Source organism: Lepisosteus platostomus, chromosome 9 (assembly GCF_059453375.1).
Source record: "Lepisosteus platostomus isolate fLepPlt1 chromosome 9, fLepPlt1.hap1, whole genome shotgun sequence".
Taxonomy (NCBI): Eukaryota; Metazoa; Chordata; class Actinopteri; order Semionotiformes; family Lepisosteidae; genus Lepisosteus; species Lepisosteus platostomus.
Genome location: NC_142619.1, coordinates 1,758,295 through 1,774,481, shown reverse-complemented (window position 1 = coordinate 1,774,481; position 16,187 = coordinate 1,758,295). Strand labels below are relative to the sequence as shown.

The 16,187-nt window shown below is 52.1% G+C and overlaps 1 protein-coding gene across 2 annotated transcripts in view; it reads left to right on the top strand.

Annotated features, from left to right (window-relative positions):
- The window catches only part of mybpc2a (myosin binding protein Ca), a 44,928-nt gene extending 30,525 nt beyond the window's left edge, over positions 1–14,403 (top strand). For both annotated transcript variants that reach the window (XM_088646243.1, XM_088646242.1), the window contains exons 16-31: positions 3,018–3,124; positions 3,616–3,645; positions 3,817–3,959; positions 5,731–5,890; positions 6,310–6,414; positions 6,508–6,696; positions 8,027–8,161; positions 9,153–9,320; positions 10,322–10,410; positions 10,651–10,846; positions 11,569–11,708; positions 11,801–11,960; positions 12,562–12,698; positions 13,091–13,277; positions 14,040–14,066; positions 14,205–14,403. In XM_088646243.1, the coding sequence (XP_088502369.1) occupies positions 3,018–3,124; positions 3,616–3,645; positions 3,817–3,959; positions 5,731–5,890; positions 6,310–6,414; positions 6,508–6,696; positions 8,027–8,161; positions 9,153–9,320; positions 10,322–10,410; positions 10,651–10,846; positions 11,569–11,708; positions 11,801–11,960; positions 12,562–12,698; positions 13,091–13,277; positions 14,040–14,062 (1,969 nt within the window). In that variant the 3' untranslated portion in view covers positions 14,063–14,066; positions 14,205–14,403. The remainder of the gene's footprint in view (positions 1–3,017; positions 3,125–3,615; positions 3,646–3,816; positions 3,960–5,730; positions 5,891–6,309; positions 6,415–6,507; positions 6,697–8,026; positions 8,162–9,152; positions 9,321–10,321; positions 10,411–10,650; positions 10,847–11,568; positions 11,709–11,800; positions 11,961–12,561; positions 12,699–13,090; positions 13,278–14,039; positions 14,067–14,204) is intronic.
- The last annotated feature ends 1,784 nt before the right edge of the window (positions 14,404–16,187 follow it).

Below are 16,187 nucleotides of genomic sequence, written 5' to 3'. Positions count from 1 at the left end.
AATACAGACCCTAATATAGACCCTAGAGACACACCTCACACACATACAGATTAATACAGACACTAATATAGACCCTAGAGACACACCTCACACACACACAGATTAATACAGACCCTAATATAGACCCTAGAGACACACCTCACACACACAGAGATTAATACAGACCCTAATATAGACCCTAGAGACACACCTCACACACAGAGATTAATACAGACCCTGATATAGACCCTAGAGACACACCTCACACACACAGATTAATACAGACCCTAATATAGACCCCAGAGACACACCTCACACACACACAGATTAATACAGACCCTAATATAGACCCTAGAGGCACAACTCACACACACAGATTAATACAGACCCTAATATAGACCCTAGACACACAACTCACACACACAGATCAATACAGACCCTAATATAGACCCCAGAGACACACCTCACACACACAGATCAATACAGACCCTAATATAGACCCTAGAGGCACACCTCACACACACAGATCAATACAGACCCTAATATAGACCCTAGAGACACACCTCACACACACAGATTAATACAGACCCTAATATAGACCCCAGAGACACACCTCACACACACAGATCAATACAGACCCTAATATAGACCCTAGAGACACACCTCACACACACAGATTAATACAGACCCTAATATAGACCCCAGAGACACACCTCACACACACACAGATCAATACAGACCCTAATATAGACCCTAGAGACACACCTCACACACACAGATTAATACAGACCCTAATATAGACCCCAGAGACACACCTCACACACACAGATCAATACAGACCCTAATATAGACCCTAGAGACACACCTCACACACAGAGAGATTAATACAGACCCTAATATAGACCCTAGAGACACACCTCACACACAGAGATTAATACAGACCCTGATATAGACCCTAGAGGCACAACTCACACACACAGATTAATAAAGACCCTAATATACTGTAGACCCTAGAGGCACACCTCACACACACAGATTAATACAGACCCTAATATAGACCCTAGACACACACCTCACACACACAGATCAATACAGACCCTAATATAGACCCCAGAGACACACCTCACACACACAGATCAATACAGACCCTAATATAGACCCTAGAGACACACCTCACACACACAGATTAATACAGATCCTAATATAGACTCTAGAGACACACCTCACGCACACAGATTAATACAGACCCTAATATAGACCCTAGAGGCACACCTCACACACACAGATCAATACAGACCCTAATATAGACCCTAGAGACACACCTCACACACACAGATCAATACAGACCCTAATATCGACCCCAGAGACACACCTCACACACACAGATCAATACAGACCCTAATATAGACCCTAGAGACACACCTCACACACACAGATTAATACAGACCCTAATATAGACCCCAGAGACACACCTCACACACAAAGATCAATACAGACCCTAATATAGACCCTAGAGACACACCTCACACACACAGATTAATACAGACCCTAATATAGACCCCAGAGACACACCTCACACACACAGATCAATACAGACCCTAATATAGACCCTAGAGACACACCTCACACACACAGATTAATACAGACCCTAATATAGACCCCAGAGACACACCTCACACACAAAGATCAATACAGACCCTAATATAGACCCTAGAGACACACCTCACACACACAGATTAATACAGACCCTAATATAGACCCCAGAGACAAACCTCACACACACAGATCAATACAGATCCTAATATAGACCCTAGAGACACACCTCACATACACAGATTACTACAGACCCTAATATAGACCCTAGAGACACACCTCACACACACAGATTAATACAGATCCTAATATAGACCCTAGAGACACACCTCACACACACAGAGATCAATACAGACCCTAATATAGACCCTAGAGACACACCTCACACACACAGATTACTACAGACCCTAATATAGACCCTAGAGACACACCTCACACACACAGATTAATACAGATCCTAATATAGACCCTAGAGACACACCTCACACACACAGAGATCAATACAGACCCTAATATAGACCCTAGAGACACACCTCACACACAGAGATTAATACAGACCCTAATATAGACCCTAGAGACACACCTCACACACACAGATCAATACAGACCCTAATATAGACCCTAGAGACATACCTCACACACACAGATCAATACAGACACTAATATAGACCCTAGAGACACACCTCACACACAGAGATTAATACAGACCCTAATATAGACCCCAGAGACACACCTCACACACAAAGATCAATACAGACCCTAATATAGACCCTAGAGACACACCTCACACACACAGATTAATACAGACCCTAATATAGACCCCAGAGACAAACCTCACACACACAGATCAATACAGATCCTAATATAGACCCTAGAGACACACCTCACATACACAGATTACTACAGACCCTAATATAGACCCTAGAGACACACCTCACACACACAGATTAATACAGATCCTAATATAGACCCTAGAGACACACCTCACACACACAGAGATCAATACAGACCCTAATATAGACCCTAGAGACACACCTCACACACACAGATTACTACAGACCCTAATATAGACCCTAGAGACACACCTCACACACACAGATTAATACAGATCCTAATATAGACCCTAGAGACACACCTCACACACACAGAGATCAATACAGACCCTAATATAGACCCTAGAGACACACCTCACACACAGAGATTAATACAGACCCTAATATAGACCCTAGAGACACACCTCACACACACAGATCAATACAGACCCTAATATAGACCCTAGAGACATACCTCACACACACAGATCAATACAGACACTAATATAGACCCTAGAGACACACCTCACACACACAGAGATCAATACAGACCCTAATATAGACCCTAGAGACACACAGACCCTAATACAGAGTCAGCTATCCCAGTCCCCTGATCTCTGTTTGTTTTTACAGAATCCACAAGCTTACAATAGACAACGTGAAGCCGGAAGACGAGGGCGACTACACCTTTGTCCCCGACGGCTACGCGCTCTCTCTCTCCGCAAAGCTCAACTTCCTGGGTAACGGAACTCTCTTGCTCTCTTGGAACGAGGCGGCCGGATCGATCGCAATGTGACACATGACACTCTTAGGACGGGCAGCGGTGAGCTGCACCGATACAGTATCTCCCCTAGCTCGCTGGCTGTAGACAGTAGACAGCATGAGGGCTCACAGTCAGGTCGGACAAGATGGCCGGCCTGTCTGGACTACATTCCCCAGAGGCCTTTGCTGCTGCCTTTGGTCACCTAACCAGGAAACAGAGGCTTTCTGGGCCGGGCGGTGTTTATTGGCCGTGCGAAGGGGGGGGACAGAAGGCAGACCCTCTGCGTGCGCCACTGGCCAGAGGAGAAAGGACCGACCCAGGGATTGTGGGGGTTTCGGAGGCTTTGAGTGGAAGAGTCCCAGGGACCCGGGGGGCCATGTTGTCTGAAGCAGCCGTGCTCTCGCAGTGGACATGCAGGCAGCTGCTGGCTGTACTAACTTTCTCCGTTTCTCTGTGCCTTCCTTTCAGAGATCAAGATCGACTACGTTCCTCGTCAAGGTGAGCGAGCCCCTTATATAAATGATGACGATGATGATGATGATGATGCCTTCTTTTCACACCACTAAATTCCCTGTCTGCTCCCCTCTGCGCCATTCCTCCTCCTCCGCTCCTCTCGTCCTCTTCCTCCCTCGCCTTCTCCGCCATGCCCACCCTCCCCGCTGTCCCCAGAGCCCCCCAAGATCCACCTGGACACCACGGGCAACGTCGTGTCCCAGAACACCATCATTGTTGTCGCTGGCAACAAGCTGCGGCTGGACGTGGAGATCACGGGCGAGCCTGCGCCCGTCGTGACGTGGGCCAAGGCGGACCAGGTGAGAGGAGGAGGAGGGGACAGAAGTGAGGGCGGCCGATTCATTTCTCAGTTCAGGCAGATCCTTACCGCAGAGATCAGGCAGATCACCCCAGCAGATCAGACAGATTGTGACCACAGAGATCAGGCAGATCACCTCAGCAGATCAGACAGATCCTGACCACAGAGATCAGGCAGATCACCCCAGTAGATCAGATAGATCACCCCAGCAGATCAGACAGATTGTGACCACAGAGATCAGGCAGATCACCTCAGCAGATCAGACAGATCCTGACCACAGAGATCAGGCAGATCACCCCAGCAGATCAGACAGATTGTGACCACAGAGATCAGGCAGATCACCCCAGTAGATCAGATAGATCACCCCAGCAGATCAGACAGATTGTGACCACAGAGATCAGGCAGATCATCTCAGCAGATCAGACAGATCCTGACCACAGAGATCAGGCAGATCACCCCAGTAGATCAGATAGATCACCCCAGCAGATCAGACAGATTGTGACCACAGAGATCAGGCAGATCATCCCAGTAGATCAGATAGATCACCCCAGCAGATCAGACAGATTGTGACCACAGAGATCAGGCAGATCACCTCAGCAGATCAGACAGATCCTGACCACAGAGATCAGGCAGATCACCCCAGTAGATCAGATAGATCCTGACCACAGAGATCAGGCAGATTATCCCAGTAGATCAGATAGATCACCCCAGCAGATCAGACAGATTGTGACCACAGAGATCAGGCAGATCATCCCAGTAGATCAGATAGATCACCCCAGCTGATCAGACAGATTGTGACCACAGAGATCAGGCAGATCACCTCAGCAGATCAGACAGATCCTGACCACAGAGATCAGGCAGATCACCCCAGTAGATCAGATAGATCCTGACCACAGAGATCAGGCAGATTATCCCAGTAGATCAGATAGATCACCCCAGCAGATCAGACAGATTGTGACCACAGAGATCAGGCAGATCACCTCAGCAGATCAGACAGATCCTGACCACAGAGATCAGGCAGATCACCCCAGTAGATCAGATAGATCACCCCAGCAGATCAGACAGATTGTGACCACAGAGATCAGGCAGATCACCCCAGTAGATCAGATAGATCCTGACCACAGAGATCAGGCAGATCATCCCAGTAGATCAGATAGATCATCCCAGCAGATCAGACAGATCCTGACCACAGAGATCAGGCAGATCACCCCAGTAGATCAGATAGATCTAAGTCAGATCAGGCTGATGCTCTACGGAGACCAAGCAGATGACAGATCCCAGAGAAGACCTGGGAGGTCCTGATTAAAGAGAGCAGGCAGACGGTCCACGCAGAGCAGCCGGTCCTGATCCTGATGTGTGCCCACTGAGGAGGAAGACAGACAGGACTCCCTCTACATACCCCTCTTTCAGCATCATGAACGAGTCTGTCAGACTCTCTCTCTCCCCACCCTCCTCTCTCCCTCTCTCTCTCCCCACTCTCCTCTCTCTCTCCCCCTCTCTCTCTCTCCCCACCCTCCTCTCTCTCCCTCTCTCTCTCCCCACCCTCCTCTCTCCCTCTCTCTCTCTCTCCCTCTCTCTCTCCCCACCCTCCTCTCTCCCTCTCTCTCTCCCCACCCTCCTCTCTCTCCCTCTCTTTCTCCCTCTCTCTCCCTCTCTCTCTCCCTCTCTCTCCCCACCCTCCTCCCTCTCTCCCCACCCTCCTCTCTCCCTCTCTCTCCCTCTCTCTCTCTCCCTCTCTCTATCTCTCTCCCCCCACCCTCCTCTCTCCCCAGCCCATAGTGCAGTCGGAGGGCAGGGTCCGGGTGGAGAACAGGAAGGACTTGAGCTGTTTCACCATTGAGGGTGCAGAGCGGGACGATGAGGGGAAATACAGCATCACTGTGACCAACCCAGCGGGAGAGGACAAGGCTGTGCTCTTCATCAAGATCGTGGGTGAGAGCTCTCTCCATCCCTCTCCCTCTAAATCCATCTCTCTCTCATCCAGTGTCTGTATTAACCCCTCTCTCTCAGTGCAGTGTTAATGTACTGGAGTGTCCAGTCAGTGTGTCTGTATTAACCCCCCTCTCTCTCAGTGCAGTGTTAATGTACTGGAGTGTCCAGTCAGTGTGTCTGTATTAACCCCTCTCTCTCAGTGCAGTGTTAATGTACTGGAGTGTCCAGTCAGTGTGTGTATTAACCCCTCTCTCTCTCAGTGCAGTGTTCATGTACTGGAGTGTCCAGTCAGTGTGTCTGTATTAACCCCTCTCTCTCTCAGTGCAGTGTTAATGTACTGGAGTGTCCAGTCAGTGTGTCTGTATTAACCCCTCTCTCTCAGTGCAGTGTTAATGTACTGGAGTGTCTCTCTCTCTCAGATGTGCCTGATCCTCCAGAGTCAGTGAAGTGCACATCTGTTGGGGAGGACTGTGCCACCATTGTCTGGGAGCCCCCCAAAATCGATGGGGGTCAGCCAGTTAAAGGTACAGTCCTACTTATTCGCTCTGTGTGTACTGCTAGTGCAGAGTGCGCTCAGGAAGTCTGTCTTAATCTCCTCCTCTTCCTCTGTTGCCCAGGCTATCTGATGGAGAGGAAGAAGAAGGGGAGCTCCCGTTGGACAAAGCTGAATTTTGATATCTATGCCGAAACCACGTATGAGGCCAAGAGGATGATTGAGGGCATCCTGTACGAGATGAGGGTGTTCGCAGTGAATGGCATCGGGGTGTCCCAGCCCAGCGCCTGCTCCAAACCCTTCATGCCCATCGGTACTGTCTCTGTGTCTCTCTCCCCCAGTCCAGTGTCAGCTCCAAGCCCTTCATGCCCATCGGTACTGTCTCTGTGTCTCTCTCCCCCAGTCCAGTGTCAGCTCCAAACCCTTCATGCCCATCGGTACTGTCTCTGTGTCTCTCTCCCCCAGTCCAGAGTCAGCTCCAAGCCCTTCATGCCCATCGGTACTGTCTCTGTGTCTCTCTCCCCCAGTCCAGTGTCAGCTCCAAACCCTTCATGTTCATCGGTACTGTCTCTGTGTCTCTGTGTCTCTCTCCCCCAGTCCAGTGTCAGCTCCAAACCCTTCATGCCCATCAGTACTGTCTCTCTGTGTCTCTCTCCCAGTCCAGTGTCAGCTCCAAACCCTTCATGCCCATCGGTACTGTCTCTGTGTCTCTCTCCCCCAGTCCAGTGTCAGCTCCAAACCCTTCATGCCCATCGGTACTGTCTCTGTGTCTCTCTCCCCCAGTCCAGTGTCAGCTTCAAACCCTTCATGCCCATCGGTACTGTCTCTGTGTCTCTCTCCCCCAGTCCAGAGTCAGCTCCAAACCCTTCATGCCCATCAGTACTGTCTCTCTGTGTCTCTCTCCCAGTCCAGTGTCAGCTCCAAACCCTTCATGCCCATCGGTACTGTCTCTGTGTCTCTCTCCCCCAGTCCAGTGTCAGCTCCAAACCCTTCATGCCCATCGGTACTGTCTCTGTGTCTCTCTCCCCCAGTCCAGTGTCAGCTCCAAACCCTTCATGCCCATCGGTACTGTCTCTGTGTCTCTGTGTCTCTCTCCCCCAGTCCAGAGTCAGCTCCAAACCCTTCATGCCCATCGGTACTGTCTCTGTGTCTCTCTCCCCCAGTCCAGTGTCAGCTCCAAACCCTTCATGCCCATCGGTACTGTCTCTGTGTCTCTCTCCCCCAGTCCAGAGTCAGCTCCAAACCCTTCATGCCCATCGGTACTGTCTCTGTGTCTCTCTCCCCCAGTCCAGTGTCAGCTCCAAACCCTTCATGCCCATCGGTACTGTCTCTGTGTCTCTCTCCCCCAGTCCAGAGTCAGCTCCAAACCCTTCATGCCCATCGGTACTGTCTCTGTGTCTCTCTCCCCCAGTCCAGCGTCAGCTCCAAACCCTTCATGCCCATCGGTACTGTCTCTGTGTCTCTCTCCCCCAGTCCAGTGTCAGCTCCAAACCCTCATGTTCATCGGTACATGTGTCTCTCTGTAACCTGTCTGTGTGTGTGTCTGTCTCTTGGTGGGTCTCTCTCTGTGTGTAAGTGAGCTGTTTCACAGCCTCACTCACTGCCTTCTGGCTGTCTCACCCCCATCTCTGTCTCCCCCTCAGCCCCCACCAGCGAGCCCACCCACCTGACGGTGGAGGACGTCACCGACAGCACGACGACGCTGAAGTGGCGCCCCCCGGAGCGCCTCGGGGCGGGGGGCATCGATGGCTACATCATCGAGTACTGCAAGGAGGGAGGTGAGACATGCAGGGGGAGAGACAGACAGGTACTGACAGGAGAGAGAGACAGGCTGGGATACAGACAGAGGGAGAGAGACAGATACTGACAGGAGAGAGAGACAGGCTGGGATACAGACAGAGGGAGAGACAGACAGATACTGACAGGAGAGAGAGACAGGCTGGGATACAGACAGAGGGAGAGACAGACAGGTACTGACAGGAGAGAGAGACAGGGTGGGATACAGAGGAAGAGACAGACAGATACTGACAGGAGAGAGAGACAGGCTGGGATACAGACAGAGGGAGAGACAGACAGGTACTGACAGGAGAGGGTTTGTTGAACCATATGCTTTGAACCCACGACTGACCTGGCAATGAAGGACAGGTTGCTGTGAGACAAGTATCCCTGGGGGGGTCAAAACATTGGCCAGAGAAAGTCAGAGGTCAGGTCAGAGAAGGTCATGGGTCATGATGGAGGTCAGATCAGCGAAGGTCGGAGGTCATGTTAGAGAAGGTCAGAGGTCATGCCAGAGGTCAGTCAATGAAGGTCAGAGGTCACGCCAGAGATCAGACAAGGAAGGTCAGAGGTGGTGTCAGAGAAGGTCAGAGGTCATGCCGGAGGTCAGACAAGGAAGGTCAGAGGTGGTGTCAGAGAAGGTCAGAGGTCATGCCGGAGGTCAGTCAAGGAAGGTCAGAGGTGGTGTCAGAGAAGGTCAGAGGTCATGCCGGAGGTCAGTCAAGGAAGGTCAGAGGTGGTGTCAGAGAAGGTCAGAGGTCATGCCGGAGGTCAGACACGGAAGGTCAGAGGTGGTGTCAGAGAAGGTCAGAGGTCATGCCGGAGGTCAGTCAAGGAAGGTCAGAGGTGGTGTCAGAGAAGGTCAGAGGTCGGGTCACAGAAGGTCAGAGCTTGTGTCAGCCGTCACCCCCAGGGGCGACTGGGCTGCCTGGGGACAGCAGTCATGGTGACAGCAGAGCTGAGGGCGTGTCCTGTCCCCCTCCGCCCCCCCAGACACCGAGTGGGTCGCGGCCAACAAGGATCTGATCGACAGGAACAGCTTCATGGTCAAGGGGCTGCCCACGGGAGAGAAGATGAACTTCCGCGTCACTGCTGTCAACATCGCCGGCCGCAGCAACCCGGCCGTGCTGAGCCAGCCTGTCACCATCCGCGAGATCGTCCGTGAGTCTGCGCTGTGTCCTGTACACCGAGGGGGGTGGGGGTGGGGAACAAGCTGCCCAGCCCTGTGGTTGAAGCCGATACCCTGGCTTCTCTCCAGACACAGCTGGGTGAGCTCCTCCAGTCAGGACAGGAGGCTCTTCTGTACACAGAGGGGGGTGGGAGTGGGGAACAAGCTGCCCAGCCCTGTGGTTGAAGCCGATACCCTGGCTTCTCTCCAGACACAGCTGGGTGAGCTCCTCCAGTCAGGACAGGAGGCTCTTCTGTACACAGAGGGTGGTGGGGGTGGGGAACAAGCTGCCCAGCTCTGTGGTTGAGGCCGATACCCCGGCTTCTCTCCAGACACAGCTGGGTGAGCTCCTCCAGTCAGGACAGGAGGCTCTTCTGTACACAGAGGGGGGTGGGAGTGGGGAACAAGCTGCCCAGCCCTGTGGTTGAAGCCGATACCCTGGCGTCTCTCCAGACACAGCTGGGTGAGCTCCTCCAGTCAGGACAGGAGGCTCTTCTGTACACCGAGGGGGGTGGGGGTGGGGAACAAGCTGCCCAGCCCTGTGGTTGAAGCTGATACCCTGGCTTCTCTCCAGACACAGCTGGGTGAGCTCCTCCAGTCGGGACAGGAGGCTCCTCTGTACACAGAGGGGGGTGGGGGTGGGGAACAAGCTGCCCAGCCCTGTGGTTGAAGCTGATACCCTGGCTTCTCTCCAGACACAGCTGGGTGAGCTCCTCCAGTCGGGACAGGAGGCTCCTCTGTACACAGAGGGGGGTGGGGGTGGGGAACAAGCTGCCCAGCCCTGTGGTTGAAGCTGGTGAGCTCCTGGGATCAATAAACTGCTGATTATGAGTCGTGAGACTGAGGGCACAGTGGCTCAGAGGTCAGCACTGCAGCTGGATGGCTGGGCTGGGCTCAGGGCCCAGCTGAGGGACCGGTCAGTCAGTCCTCTCCGTGTGTCAGTGTCGGGTGAGCTCCTGGGGTGTGTGACTGTGCTTCGCTCTCGATCCCACAGAGTACCCCAAGATCCGACTGCCACGCCAATTGAGAACAAGGTTCATCAAGAAGGTTGGGGAGAAGGTCAACCTGGTCATCCCCTTCATGGTCAGTGTCCAGTCAGTGTGTCTGTATGAACCCCTCTCTCTCTCAGTGCAGTGTTAATGTACTGGAGTGTCCAGTCAGTGTGTATGTATTAACCCCTCTCTCTCTCAGTGCAGTGTTCATGTACTGAAGTGTCCAGTCAGTGTGTCTGTATGAACCCCTCTCTCTCTCAGTGCAGTGTTAATGTACTGGAGTGTCCAGTCAGTGTGTCTGTATTAACCCTTTGTACTCTATGTCTCACAGGGTAAGCCTCGTCCCATTGTGAGCTGGACAAAGGATGGGGAGCCCATAGACCAAAAGAAAATTGGGATTCGGACAAGTGATGTGGACACCATCCTGTTTATCCGCTCGGCAGAGAAGGAGCACTCTGGGAACTACACTCTGACTGTACAAATAGAGAACATGCAGGACTCTGCAACTATCGACATCCGCATTGTTGGTGAGACTGTCTCTCTTTTTAACCTTCTTGGTTAAAATCTGCATTAATCCCTCTGTGTGTGAGGTGTGTCTCTGGGGTCTATATTAGGGTCTGTATTAATCTGTGTGTGAGGTGTGTCTCTGGGGTCTATATTAGTGTCTGTATTAATCTGTGTGTGTGAGGTGTGTCTCTAGGGTCTATATTAGGATCTGTATTAATCTGTGTGTGTGTGAGGTGTGTCTCTAGGGTCTATATTAGGGTCTGTATTAATCTGTGTGTGTGAGGAGTGTCTTTAGGGTCTATATTAGGATCTGTATTAATCTCTGTGTGTGTGGTGTGTCTCTAGGGTCTATATTAGGGTCTGTATTAATCTCTGTGTGTGAGGTGTGTCTCTAGGGTCTATATTAGGGTCTGTATTAATCTCTGTGTGTGTGAGGTGTGTCTCTAGGGTCTATATTAGGGTCTGTATTAATCTCTGTGTGTGAGGTGTGTCTCTGGGTTCTATATTAGGGTCTGTTGTAATCTCTGTGTGTGTGAGGTGTGTCTCTTGGGTCTATATTAGGGTCTGTATTAATCTCTGTGTGTGAGGTGTGTCTCTAGGGTCTATATTAGGGTCTGTATTAATCTGTGTGTGAGGTGTGTCTCTAGGGTCTATATTAGGGTCTGTATTAATCTGTGTGTGTGAGGTGTGTCTCTGGGGTCTATATCAGAGTCCCACTAAGCTATCTTTCTCTCTGTATCAGAAAAACCTGGCCCTCCTCTCTTAGTGAAGATCACTGACGTTTGGGGCTTTAACGCTGCTCTGGAATGGAAACCACCCAGGAATGACGGCAACTGTGAGATCACGGGTTACAACATCCAGAAGGCCGACAAGAAAACCATGGTAAACGCCTGCCTGTCCTGCGGGCTCCCCTTCTGTTTCTGGCCGTCTGTGTCTTCTCCTGTTGACCTCCCCCTCTGTGCTCTCTCCGACAGGAGTGGTTCACAGTCTACGAGCACAACAGGCGCACCAACTGTACCGTGTCTGACCTCATCATGGGCAACGAGTACTTCTTCCGCGTCTTCAGTGAGAATCTGTGTGGTCTGAGTGAGGAGGCCGGCGTCACCAAGAACACCGCTGTCATCCAGAAGACGGGTCTGTCTGTCTCTCTGTCTGTCTGTGTCTGTCCAGTCCTCTGTTTGTGTGTCTGTCTGGGTCTGTCCAGTCCTCTGTCTCTTTGTGTCTGTCCAGTCCTCTGTCTGTCTGTGTGTCTGTCTGTGTCTGTCCAGTCCTCTGTCTGTCTGTGTGTGTGTCAGTCTGTCTTAGTCTCTGTGCGTTTGTCTTTCAGCATCTGTGTCAGTGTGTAAGCGTTTCAGCGTGTCAGTGTGTCGGTCTGTCAGTGTGTCGGTCTGTCCAGCCCCGTGTCAGTGTGTCGGTCTGTCAGTGTGTCAGTGTGTCGGTCTGTCAGTGTGTCAGTGTGTGGGTCTGTCAGTGTGTCAGTGTGTCGGTCTGTCAGTGTGTGTGTGTGGGTCTGTCAGTGTGTCGGTGTGTCAGTGTGTGGGTCTGTCAGTGTGTCAGTGTGTGGGTCTGTCAGTGTGTCAGTGTGTGGGTCTGTCAGTCTGTCAGTGTGTCAGTGTGTCGGTCTGTCAGTGTGTCGGTGTGTCAGTGTGTGGGTCTGTCAGTGTGTCAGTGTGTCAGTGTGTCGGTCTGTCAGTCACCAAGACCGCTTCAGGGTGAATTCTCCTGTGTCCCCCAGGTCTGCAGTACAAGCCCCCAGAGTATAAGGAAAAGGACATGAGCTGCTCCCCCAAATTCACTCAGCCGCTGGCGGATCGCTCGGTCATCGCGGGGTACAGCGCTGCCATCAGCTGCTCGGTCAGGGGCTTCCCCAAGGTACTGCACGCAGGTTCATTCTCTCCCTCAGGGGACCCCAGTTCTGCGGACTGGACTGCTCACTCAGAGGGGACCCCGGTACTGCGGACTGGACTGTTCCCTCAGTGGGGACCCCTGTACTGTTGACTGGACTGTTCCCTCAGTGGGGACCCCGGTACTGCGGACTGGACTGTTCCCTCAGTGGGGACCCCTGTACTGTTGACTGGACTGTTCCCTCAGTGGGGACCCCTGTACTGTTGACTGGACTGCTCCCTCAGGGGGGACCCTGATACTAGACAGAAGTGTAGAAGTGATGACTGGCCATATCAGCCCCCCCACGCTCTCTCTGCCCCTCTCCCTCTCCTGCTGGGGGCACCACTCACCCCGTTTCTACCCCCCCCCCCCCCCCGCAGCCCAAGATCATCTGGATGAAGAACAACATGGAGATCAGGGAGGACCCCAAGTACCTGATGCAGAACAGCCAGGGGGTGCTGACCCTCAAAATCCGCAAGCCCAGCCCCTACGATGGGGGCAGGTACTCGTGCCGGGCCATCAACGAGCTGGGGGAGGACGAGGTGGAGTGCAAGCTGGAGGTCAGAGGTAATAAGGGGGCGGGGTTTGGGCGAGGGGCGGGGTCACAAGGGAGGGAGGGGACTCGGGGAGGGGGAGGGGACTGGGAGAGAGGGCAGGGACTCGTGCTGGGCCATCAACGAGCTGGGGGAGGACGACGTGGAGTGCAAGCTGGAGGTCAGAGGTAATAAGGGGCGGGGTTTGGGCGAGGGGCGGGGTCACAAGGGAGGGAGGGGACTCGGGGAGGGGGAGGGGACTGGGAGAGAGGGCAGGGACTCGTGCTGGGCCATCAACGAGCTGGGGGAGGACGAGGTGGAGTACCTCCAAGACGAGGTCAGAGGTAATGAGGGGCTGGGGTTACGGGGGGGGGAGAGATGAATTAACAACGGGTTCAATAAAGGAGAGAGAGACAGGTACAGACAGGAGGGGAACAGCAGTCAGAGAGAGAGACAGGTACAGACAGGAGGGGAACAGCAGTCAGAGAGAGAGAGACAGGTACAGACAGGAGGGGAACAGCAGTCAGAGAGAGAGACAGGTACAGACAGGAGGGGAACAGCAGTCAGAGAGAGAGACAGGTACAGACAGGAGGGGAACAGCAGTCAGAGAGAGAGAGACAGGTACAGACAGGAGGGGAACAGCAGTCAGAGAGAGAGACAGGTACAAACAGGAGGGGAACAGCAGTCAGAGAGAGAAAGACAGGTACAGACAGGTGGTAAGGGCACACTTTCTGTGTGTCTACCTCACCAACAAACTAACCAGCCTTCTCTCTCTCTCTCCCCCTCTCTCTCCCAGTCCAACCCTCTGAGAAGATTTAAACAGGTGAGTCTCCCTCTGCCCTCTCTCCTCTTCTCTCTCTCACCCTCCGTCTCTCCCTCTTCCACACCTCTGATCTCTCTCACTCCTCCTCCCCCTCTCTCTCTCTATCCCTCCCCCCCTCTCTGTCTCCATCCGATCCAGTTTTCGGACTCTTCCGCGACCCCCTGCTCCCTGCGTCTGTGAGCCCCCGAGGAGAGAAGAAACTATGAGGAGGAGAGGAAAGAGCAGAGGAGTGAGAGAGTGTCTCCGTCAACCAACACCCCGCCCCCCCTCCATCCCCTATCTCCTGTCCCCTCAAAGTACCCCCCCAGTCCTTAATAAAGAAAGTCTTCAGCCTGTCTCTCCCTGCTGTGTCTGTACTGACCACATACCCAGCAGCCCCAGTTCCGACTACCTTTAACCTTTGACCTTTGACCTTAATTGCCCCCTAAGGGAAGTTGTCGCAAAATACACAGTAACACATCAGACAATAAGACAATACAGCAACAACAGCACTGCCATGATGCAAACCCACATGTTTCAGAATTGCTCAGTCAGAACTCAATTCAGGATCATGAGCTGAAAAACAGACAAGTCGCTGGGAAAGCATCTAAAACAACAAGAAGACCCCTCTGTCAACGCTGTCAGGTGTCAAAGAAGTGCCTGATGAGTCCTGCTTTCAGGGTTCTGATTTAAAGTGAGTGAGCTGCCGGTTCCAACGCCTGCTAATCTCCGTCTCTGAAGGGTCTACAGATGGACAAACACCCCCCTCACAGGGCCAGCGTAGACACGCAAACAGAGTTTGACAAGACAGTACAATCGTTTTGTGTATTTTCATGATCATGCAGAAACAGAAACAAATGAATTGCACAGCCTTGGAGAGTCTCAGACTGCTCTGTCAGTGTCAGTGGAGTCTGATTATAATCCCAGTGAAGAACTAATCCAGCTCCCAGTCCAGTCAGTCCAGTCCAGCCTGGAGAGTCTCAGACTGCTCTGTCAGTGTCAGTGGAGTCTGATTATAATCCCAGTTCATAACCAATCCAGCTCCCAGTCCAGTCAGTCCAGCCTGGAGAGTCTCTGTCAGTGTCAGCGGGAGTCTGTCTATAATCTGTCAGTTCCGACAGAGACAGAAAGGTGATTTATTTTAACGACTTTCTGAGCGCGTAACAGACCACACCGAAATCCGTTTTACAAGAGGCGTAACAAACCGCAACAAACCTACACCAGCCGCACACTACTAACAGCGAGAACGTCACCGCACTATAGAAACACACCCTTTTTAAAACACGATGTTCTCTTCCACTCTGAGAGAACGCCCAGAGAAACTCCCTCCAAATATGAACGATTATCAAAGAAAATTTAAAATCATGTAGGAAATTAAGGTGATTATCGAAGGCGAGGGAGAAAAATACCGCCTCACGAGAAAAAGTGAAACAAACCTGTATTTTAGAGGTATTTTCCCCAAGTGCGCTAGTTTTACATTTAAATCGAGATTCGTACAGTAATGAAAATTCAAAATGAGTTCGCTGAACGACTCTTGTGTGCGTAGAAGAGTTTGCACAGAAACACGTTTTGCAAAGACCCGCTACATCCAGGTGGGGCTGCACACTGGTGGGGGTGGAGGGGATCCCCATTACCTGTAAAGCGCTTTGAGTGGAGTGTCCAGAAAAGCGCTATATAAGTGTAAGCAATTATTATTATTATTATTACACGCCATTCACCACTCTTTCTAACTGGGAGGTCCCCGCACTCTTAAAAAAAAACATTTTATTCTCTTCCATCGCCACAATAAATACAATAACGACTATGAGAGAGAGAACCGTACTAAACAAATGCGCATTCCTAAATCAAGCAAGCTGAAGAACGGTAAGTTAAATATCGACGGTGACAGAGAGAAATTAGGCCTCACAAAAGCAGAAGTAAAAAAAAAGTACTTTCAGAGGGCTTTTCCAAAGGGCGTTAATTAATTAAGGAAGTCCAGCTGCGTCGTCCCGTGACTCCCCTGTGACTGACTTGACTGACCTGAGGCGGGCCTCGTCCGGCTTGACGGGCACCCGCACCGGCCAATCACCGGCCAGAACCCGAGAAGTGGCGTGGGGGCCGGGCCAATCAGAGGAGGGGGGGCCTGCCTGCCTGCCGGAGATA